General features: G+C 53.5%; 1 protein-coding gene across 6 annotated transcripts in view; it reads right to left on the bottom strand.

Moving 5' to 3' along the window:
* Positions 1-481: 481 nt before the first annotated feature.
* KLHL29 (kelch like family member 29) overlaps positions 482-9,505 on the bottom strand; it is a 301,122-nt gene continuing 292,098 nt past the window's right edge. For 5 of the 6 annotated variants that reach the window (XM_073897039.1, XM_073897038.1, XM_073897040.1 and 2 more), the window contains 3 exons: positions 5,077-5,270; positions 4,565-4,709; positions 482-2,562 (listed from right to left, as the gene is read on the bottom strand). In XM_073897039.1, coding sequence (XP_073753140.1) covers positions 2,379-2,562; positions 4,565-4,709; positions 5,077-5,270 — 523 coding nt within the window. In that variant the 3' untranslated portion in view covers positions 482-2,378. The remainder of the gene's footprint in view (positions 2,563-4,564; positions 4,710-5,076; positions 5,271-9,505) is intronic. The other variant, XR_012379640.1, reaches the window with a different exon arrangement.

Below are 9,505 nucleotides of genomic sequence, written 5' to 3'. Positions count from 1 at the left end.
TTGATACCTTCTTCACGTGTTTTCTTGCAAGAAGAGGCTAGGTCTTAGTGAGACTTGGGGACTGAGGGCGTGGGGCTCTTCACATGGATGAAATGCTGGTGAATCTCCCTTTTCCTACTACCCTGTTAAATTTAAACTTCTTTCCCTGAAAGAGCGTGAGCACTCCTATCTGGCACCCAGGGAAGCCCTGTGTGGATGCCCTTAGTAGAGCAGAGTTGGTCTGTATGTGCCCTTGCTAAGAGTCTTGTCCTTTCTCATCACCAAGGTCTGCACTACAGTCTCTAATAGAGCCCAGACGGCTGATGTGTGAAAGAAGGAGCAGGCCTCCATGGGGTTTCTCATCACTGTGGCCAAGATGGTGGCACACAAAGGCATTCCACTGGCTTCTGAGTCTAGATCTATAAATATATTTATTATAATATAACAAGAACTTAACAATAAACATAGACTATGTACAATACCATTACAGAGAACCCTGTTTTATATCATTCACAGAAATAGCCAGTTTTGCTCCAGTGTGATAAATGAGGAGAGAAACGGAATTTCAATGTCATCTGTGTCGAGTCTTGCTGACCACTAACACCTCCTTTGGAGGCAGATGCACACCAACGCTAACATTAGCCCTGCCCCAGGCAGTTAGAAATTTGTGCTCCAGTCCTTGGGTTCACACTTGCACCCTGTTTGACATAAATACTTTAAATGACATACAATGTATGTAGTTTTGTGCTTATTACTTTTTAAAAGAATAAATAATATTAAAAACTGCATAACGAAGCTCGGTATCTTGTCCAAGTGGGAGCCACACGTGTAGTGCTAGAAGTCGATGCCCGACATTGGAATTGGGATTTGGTGTCCTCAAATACCGAAAGCTCCTGTCCTTTCCTCCTTGGAAATGGTTTTTATCATGAAATGAGGGCAAATTGACTTCCCGGATAGAAAAATGGTAAATGCGTATTTGGTACCAACTTCAACTAAACGGCGCAGTGGTGGTGGCTCTCTTCTTGCCCTGGGATGGAAACTGATCACCGCGTGAGGTCTGAGGGTCTGAGGACCGGCAGGAAGGCCTTTCCGTCATGAGCCACGGTGTGACCTCCCTCCTGGCTTCCCTTCCTCTGGTTCGTCTGCCACAGGAAGAGTGATTCTGCTCATGCCCCTCAGGCCTTGGCTGTCATGGCTCGTCTACGAAGGCTGTCCCCATCCTGAGAGCTCTTGTAGCAGGTGCCTTAATATATAGCTATAAATATCAAAAATAGTCTCCTGTGCTTTGTAGACATTTATCCTCCCTCCCTCCCTCCTTCCCTTCCCACCCGGCCTGGGTCCTCAGCTTTACCTCATGGAGGGAGCTGGACTGGTGTCATGAGCCGGGACTGGTTTCCTTCTAGAACAGAATCTTCTTTGACAACGCCTCCAGGAGGCACAGCTCTTGATGGGGCTGTCTGGGAGTTACATTTTTTTAAAAATAAAACAGGGGCCCTCACCCCCACCCAGGAGAGATCCTCTATTCTGCACATAGAAAAAATTAGAGCGAATGCCCCACTCTGGCACAACCTACAAAGAGCTTTGGGAATTCCCGCATGATCCTCTCATGGCCTCCTCTCAGTACTTAAAAATAGCCTTTTTGTTTATCAAGAAAATGCCTTGGAAATCTAAATAATTCATATCGGACAAGAGAAAGCTAGCACAGTCACCTGTCCTTCTCCAGCAAAAACACGGTAGAAAAACCTGTGAGGGACAAAGGTTCTCCCAGCCGTCCCCAGGCTGCCCCTGCACGGCCGCTCCAGCCACGTTGGGCTCGGCACCAGTGGCCGGACCTCTCTTCCGCCCGGCGGGGACCAGGAGCCTCCCAGGCCTTGTGCCACACACAGTATTGTCCCTTCTCTTCTCTCAGCCACGGACAAGTGTAGATTGGTTAAAAACAAAAGTAGGAATCAAAGTGATAAGGACACTTTGATCTTATTCCAAAGAGAGCCTGACACCTAATATTGTCATAGGATAACTGATCTATGGTTGGTTAGGGATCAAGCTTGCTCTGCAGGAAGGAAAAATCAGCTTCTCTCTCCCAGTTGAAAAATATGTGAAACTCTATTGCACCGGGCAGAGCGAGCGCCTCCGTTCAGAGCAAGTGCCTTTGCAGGAGCCCCCAGGCCCGGCTGCTTGCATGGTTGTGGTTCCTGCTGCGTGGAGCGCTACGCCCCCGTTTCCCCCAAAGGCGAGGATGATTTTCTACATTCAATGTAGAGAGTATTCAAAATGTTTAGCGCAGTGATTCCCTTGTTTGTGTCTATCAGCCTCCTGCGGGTGTTGCTGAACATTGATCACTGTGAGTGGCATCTGCCTCACCAGACTTGTCCAGTCTCATCGTGGGCTTTCTGCCGACGTCAGCCGCTTTGAATATATTTCTTTATCACGACGCAGCCGTGTCTGAACACGGGGCAGGGCATGTGGGGTAGGAGGGTCCACGTGTTGGTCGCGGGCTCGTAGGCTTCCATATTGCCCAGGGCAGGCCCCTCACTGCTGACAATGCCCCCAGTGGCATAAATCTTGCCGTCAAGTACCACGGCGCTGTCAGGGAAAGCGGGGAGAGAGTTAGCCATTTCACTTCCACCTCTGACCTGGAGGAGGACTCAGTGCCACGGCCTGGTACAGGCTGCCTCTCCCCCTTTGCCAAAGGTCTGAGGGATCTCGCTGCTTGCCTCTGTCCTGTGACCTGAGGCGGTACAAGAAGAAAACCTTCCCTCTAGGGCTGGTTGGGGTGCCCTGCGTCTACCGCCCTCTGAGCCGTGGGGGACATCCCGGGCCCTGCCAGACCACCGAAAGGTGGTGGGGAGAACAACCTCGCGTACGGGGCCCTCGAATCCGTTCACTGAGCATCGTTCTGTGTTGCCCAGAGGCTTCATACGGCTCCAATCAAGTAGAGAACACGACCCACAGGGCTGATGGCAGACAGGATAATAAGGAGCCAAGTCATAACCCAACCCTGACTCCCTGACCGGGAAATTCACCCTGGCCAAGGCGCTCAGACTCCCGGCTCCCCGCTCTGATTGCTGAGCACCAGGGGCCTGCTTCTGCCCACCGGTGACGGCCCGGCCCGGCGTCCTCTCTGCGGGGTGGTGCCCGGGACAGCCTGGGACGCCTTCCCGTTGCATGCCAGACTGTCGTCTCAGTGAGCTGTTCCCACGGCCAGAGCACCACAGCCTGCCCCTGTCTGCACTTCCCGTCCTCCCGCGGCTCAGCTCCCCCGTCCCACGTGCACCTGCATCCACCCATCCAGCCCCCGTTTCTGCCCCATGTCAGCTAATGGCCCTGTCTTCTTGACTGTTCCCTGACACTGAACAGGTGCCCTTGCAAAGTCGCCGCCTCTTTCTGAAAGTCTGAGCCTGGAATGGAACGTGCCGGTCCAGACATCTTACCTGAGCTTTCCAGCCTTAGCCCCAGTAGTTGCCTGCCACCTGGGGCCCTCCAATTTCTCCCTTGGTGGCACATCTTTCCCCTGCTTCTCTTGCAAGGCCCAGCTTACATCTCCTCATGGGCACGAAGTCTTTCTGGGCCCACTCTGAGTCTCTGATGAGGCACGCAAGTCCTCCCCACAAGTGGTGCTCAACCTCCAGGTGTGCTTATGGTGGACAGTGTAGTCAGAACGGCTTGCACACCGCCACCATTTGGAGTATGTGACGGGCGGGTAAGGCCCAGGAACTGGGCCTTATCTAGTCCAACCGCCCGCTTCACCAATAGGACGACTGCCCCAGAGAGCACAAGTTGCTCGTCCGAGGTCCTAAGATAGGCTGGTAGTAGGTTACAGCTTTTCTAGCTCTGCTACCCCGACTGCGGGTGCCGGGGCTGGGGTTCCGTGATTACCTCCGCGTGGGCGCGAGATGTCTTCAAGAACCATCTGCTATGCGAACGTTGAAAATGGGGTTTCTGGGACTCCTTTTTATATTTCCTTGTTCCTCCTAGTCTGGGAAGGGATGGGGCTAGAAGAGCAGGGTCTGCTGTCTCACTGCCCAAGGTGGTTAATTTTTCGGGGCCGTGGGGCTGGGTAGACTGGGAACCAAGCCACCCCCTGACCTCTACCTCTCTCTTCCTGTGGGGGCTGGTCCGTGTGTGTGTCTGCCCCGTCAGCTTTGAGACTCCAAGGCAGCTGTGCCTCGTACCGCTCCCCGGATCTGGTGGTCAGAGCATCCCTTGGAAAGCCACCTGTCCCGTGTAGGGTACTGCACAGGTGCGGCCTTGGGGACAGCTGTCCTCACAGCAGCACCTTCACCTAACCCCGGAGGTGTGGCCTCGAACGACCTGGGGCTGGTGCCGGTGCGAAGCCCTCCATTTCTGGCTTGGAGATGGGTCATTTGGAGCCCCCCGGTGGGGCTTGTGGGCCGAGGGCTGCCCCCGGGCTCTTCCCAGTCTGCCCTGGCCCTCATAGCCACGCCTGCGGCCGGTGGGCGCTGCGCCTGGGCATTGCTCTGGTCACCCAATGGCGGGTGGCCACTGTTGTGCTCACACCTGTCCTGCAGCCTTTCCCTCCCTGCCCGCCCCCTTCCCACCCCAGCCGAGTTCCTGCGGCCCTCACCTGCAGAACTGGCGAGAGTGATTCATGTTTGGGCCTGCCTTAATGTTCCCTTTCTCAGGGTCGTAGATGGTGGTGGCTCTGGCATACGCCCCGCCCAGGATGAAAACGAAGCCATTGAGGGTGACGGCGGGAGCGTACTTGTTGTCTGTGAGGAGAGCAGGGCAGGCAGGTCAGGGCATCTCTTCCCGGCCTCCCCCCTCCCCCCCCCTTTCCTTTGCCAGTAGGCCCTCCAGCGGACGGGCTCTGGCAGGACCGCCAATGTCAGTGGCTAACCCGAGGACAAGGCCCGGGGCCAGGAGGCACCTGGTGCGCGGACTAGCTTGCCCTTTGTCCCGGTAGTGGGGTCTGCAGCTCTGCCCGGCCTGGGGGCTTGCCGCTCCCTCCCAGCCGCCGGACGTGGGTCTGCAGAACTGGGCTTAGCTGGCCCTCTGGGCTTGGGATGTTGAGACAAAGCTAATACTGAGGTGGGGATGCTGCACGGGCCCCAGGCTGAGCAGAGAGCTGGCTCTCACCAATCATCGGCGACTCGATAAAGCTCCATGTGTTGGTCTGTGGAACGTAAGACTGTAGGACCCCTGCAGCCCTGCCGGCCTCGTTCACACCACCAAACACGTAGATCTTGCCGCCACACACCGTAGCTGCTGCAGAGTGCACTGCCTTGGGCAGAGGGGCCACAGCCTCCCACTGGTTGGTAATGGTGTCGTACCTGTCGAGAGAGGAGAAAAAGAACTCAGCATCAGTGGTGGGCTTTGTGTGGGGCAGGGCTGACAACCAAGGCAGCGGACATTGGGGGGCACCAACATCTGCTTCCTGCCCTTGGCATCACTGGCATAGCCCAAGATCACACACAGCTGGGGGCACTCGGGTTGAGTCACTAAAGGCCCCCTAGGATCTGGCCCAACCTGGCCCTCTCAGCCTTCCTCCTGAACCTCCGTGGGCTTTTTTTGCCCGTCGCAACCCCTGTGCAGATTCTTGTCTCCATTCCTTTGCTCACATAGGGCTCCCCAGCTTCTAGGCCCCTTCATCCTTCTCTATCCAGCTCATTTCTACCCTTTTGCCCAACAGTGCTGCACTGAGCATCTCCTGTACACCCAGGCTCTGGGCTGGAAACTGGGGAAACAGCAGGTTGGACCAGGGAAGGACAAGAGGAGGTGGGACCAGAAGGAGAGGTGAACTGATGGGGTTCAATCCTTAATTGATGTTGCCATTAAGGAAGGCAGAGTTACCTAGGATGACTCAGGGTCTCAGGCGTGGGGCATCGGAAGGAGGGGGCACTACTCAGGGGACAGGAATTGAGGCTGGGGAGTTTGGAGGAGAGAGATGATTTCAGTTTTATTCATGGGGAGTTTAAAGGACCTGTGGGTAACCAACTGGGGATGTGCGGGGCGCAGCTGATGTGCAGCCTATACATTCCGCTTCAGGATCACTGGCAACGCGATGGAAACAGAAGGTAAGGGAGTTCACAGGCAGTGGGTGGGTGAGACTAAGGGGGAAATGCCGGCCTTTAAGAGGGGAGCTGAGGGGGCCCTTGGAGGAGTGGCGGCGCTACAGAGGGCACAGCTCCATGGGTGGGGGATGCGCTGGGAAGTCAAGAAGTCCCAAACAGGTTCCTGGCGGTCTTGTCAAGGGCACTTTAAGTGGAATGGAATGTGCAGCGCTATATGTGTATCAAGGAGTGAACGGGAAGGAAGGCGGTGGGCATGACAGCTAGAGACTTGACTTGGATGAAACTAAGCTGGGAAAAGGGGCAGAGAAGGTAGAACCTAGAAAGGCATTTGGAGCTAAGAGATGGCTTTCATTGGTGGCATGCTGATAAATGTTTAAAAACAAGCTCCCCAGGGAAAAAGTCCAGCTATGTAGCACTTGCTGATTTCTGTGATGTGACTCCTCTCGGCTGATTTCAAGCTACCAATGGCACATGGCTGAACGTGGCACTAGGAGGAGATGTGCGGCGGCACACCGCTGGACAGAACCCCCACCACACACCGACACAGCGGACACACCTAACCTCCAGAGCACGGACGGTACAGAATATGGTAAAAAAAAAAAAATAGTGATGTGTATTGAGTATGGATTACCTTTGTTTATAATGTAATTTATTTAGTTCTAAGTTTATACACTTTAATTTTTAATAATACCAGTAACTAACAACTGGCTTGCAGAGTTACTAAAAAAGGTAATAGCTCTCAGGAGCCAGTATGAACGAGCTCCAGTACACCGTGGGTTTTGTTTTAATTTTAGGGGGAAAGGTTTACTTGTGTTTACGGGCTGGTAGGAAGGAGCCCAAATGGGTAAGGGAAGGTTAAATACAGATGAAAGAGAGGGGAAAGCTGATAAAGGGAGGCTCCTGGTGGGGGGATGCAGGTTGGATCCAGAGTGGAGAGGGAAGTGGTGTCCATGCGGGCATGAGAGAGGGAGGCAAGGATGGCGTGAGAGTCAGTCCATACTCAGCGGCGATGGCAGGGAGAGGAGAGACTTCTTGACTGAAGGCGCCACCTGCTCTGTGAAGCAGGAGCCCACGCTGGTGGGATATGGGCATCCGTGGGATAAGAGCCTTGATACGGGAGGAGGAGATGAGAAACACATGCTCTTGAGAGCGGGTGAAACTGCAGACAAGGGCCCTGCAGCACGAAGGATGCAGTAGACGTTGGAGGACTTCAGTCTGTGGTGGGGCCAATCTACGAGACGGTGGGATCTTCTCCACCAGCGTTAAGCCCCCAGGGGTAGGCACGGAGAAGGGGCAGAGTTACAGGATTGAAGAGATCTGTGGCGTATGTATGGCAGGACAAAGTAAGAGCATGGAGAAATGATGGAATGTGAGTACCAGACAAAGCGGGAGAAAAAGTGACAGCAGAAAGCAGCTGGGAGGGACAGACTTGGGATCTAGCAGACTGGCCAAGGAACTGGGAGATCTGACGTCTTCCTGGGCAGCTTGTGGATCTCCGTTCTCAGCGTCTCTGTCACTTGCTCCCGGGGGCTGCTCTTACAAGCACTCACTCTGGACCTCTTACTTGGTGGCCCATCTCCCGCTCACCGCATGGCTCGGTCGCCTGTTCTGGACCCAAGGCGGGGCCTCCACCGTGGGCTGGGTTTTCGCCAGCACACCTTTCCTGGGAAGCACGCAGAGCCCACTCTTCCCCATGAGGCTCCTTGGGGCTCGAGCCATAACAAGGTCATGGCTTAGTGATCCAGAAGATGGCCTCTCTTAGCTGGTGCCCCTGGTTCTGAGACAGGGATGAGGGGGCAGTGGCGAGATGTCCAGCTCTGTGCTTGCAAAGACTCAGGATTTGAGAAGAGGCTGAAGGACCTTACAGGGCAGCAGGGGCTGATTCAATTAAGCCCCGGACGAAGGATATGTGGCTAACAGGCAATGGAGTAAGTGTCTTTTTGGACAGTGTCAGAAGTTCAGATGGCTGTTTTTTAAGCCAATATGGCAGAGATCCAAAGAGCTCCTGTAGAAGGAGCTGGGTGACAGTGGAAGATTATGTGGCTGTTAGTCTTCAGACTTTCGGTATAATGGCACATTCAGCCAAATGCGAATTTCCCGAGAGCTTGTTATTCCAGGTGGCTGATTGCCAAGCCACAAGCCCTCCGTCAGCTCAATCTGTCAGCTTCCTGCTTGAGAAGGATATGCTAATGACATGCAAATGACCCTGTGGAGTGAGGCTCTCTGCTATCATTTATCCGGGAACCACAGCTACTGCAATATATTGCTATGAAGTATTAGACCCAGTTATTTATATAATGATATAATACAGGTTTGTCTACTGCACTGTTGTTTTAATCTATAATTATATAATCTTGCTCTATTCCTGTAATACAGTAATGTAATATAATTATAATGTACCATATATCTCATTCATTATCAATATAAGAGCAATTTGTACCATTAGTGCTTCCTGGGGAACAAAGCACCCTCGCGTCTGTCCCCATTACCCTGACCTTCTTGTCACCCTGAATTCTCATCATTGCCACCATGTGGTGCAGAAATTACTTGCCCAAAGGGGCTGCGGTTATGTTCCTTGGGAAGCGGTGGGCGTCCCCTCCACCCCACCTGTGTGCACGCCACCCAGAGGTCTTCAGGTCTGCGTCCTCTCCCTGCAAGGACAGCCGCCAGATATCAGAGGGCTGAGGAAGGGCTCAGGGCACCTTGCTGTCCTGGACGGCTCCCCCATCTGCTGAGGTTCCCGGGCTGGTCTTGCTCACATGGTGCCCCAGCTGATATTTCTTAGTGGAACAAAGGCCCAGTCCCCCGGGGAAGACCAGAGAGGCTGCTACCAGGCCTTGGAGGAGAGCTCCTGAGCCCAAGGGGAGTGGAGCTTCTCCCCCCTCTTGGTGCATTTGATCCTCGAACAAATCCCTGTATTTATCAACAAGTATAAGTTTGCAAAATGAGTAATCAGCATCTTAGGAGATTAAAAATAGCTGACAAAAGCAAGACAGGATGACAGATCTAGCTCAGTTTACTCCTACATAGAAAACCTCCCCTTTTTCATGTGTTTATTATTGGATGACAAACGGCTGGAAGCTGGTGCTTCTGGAAGCCCTGGGACGTAAGTGCCGTGCAGCGGGCCCCACTGAAGGCTGTCAGCATCAGGGCTGACCCAGGTTCAGCTGCAGTGTTAATATCCTCATAATCACACAGGGATTCCCCATTAACTCCAAATCAATATGACAATTAAATGTCGTTACTGAGCCATCTCTGGGCTCCACTTGGGGGAGTTAAAAGCCCACAGTGAACATCCAGAACTTGTCTCACTCTGAACTATCTTTGCCGTAACATTTGTCAAGTGTCCAATTAGCCACGGAGGGAAAAATACAAATTGAGGGGTACGTGTGGGTCCATAAGCAAAATGCTGTCACATGGGAAGATGTGATTTCTGTGACAGCTGATGACGTGGGCCAAGGGTGGTGGGCAAGCAGGAGGTGAGGACGTGGAGA

Source organism: Callorhinus ursinus, unplaced genomic scaffold, assembly GCF_003265705.2.
Source record: "Callorhinus ursinus isolate GAN/ISIS: 27379988/994484 unplaced genomic scaffold, GSC_fseal_2.0 scaffold10, whole genome shotgun sequence".
Lineage (NCBI taxonomy): Eukaryota > Metazoa > Chordata > Mammalia > Carnivora > Otariidae > Callorhinus > Callorhinus ursinus.
Note: the sequence above shows the minus strand (reverse complement) of the source record. Positions and strands in the feature narration are given on the sequence as shown.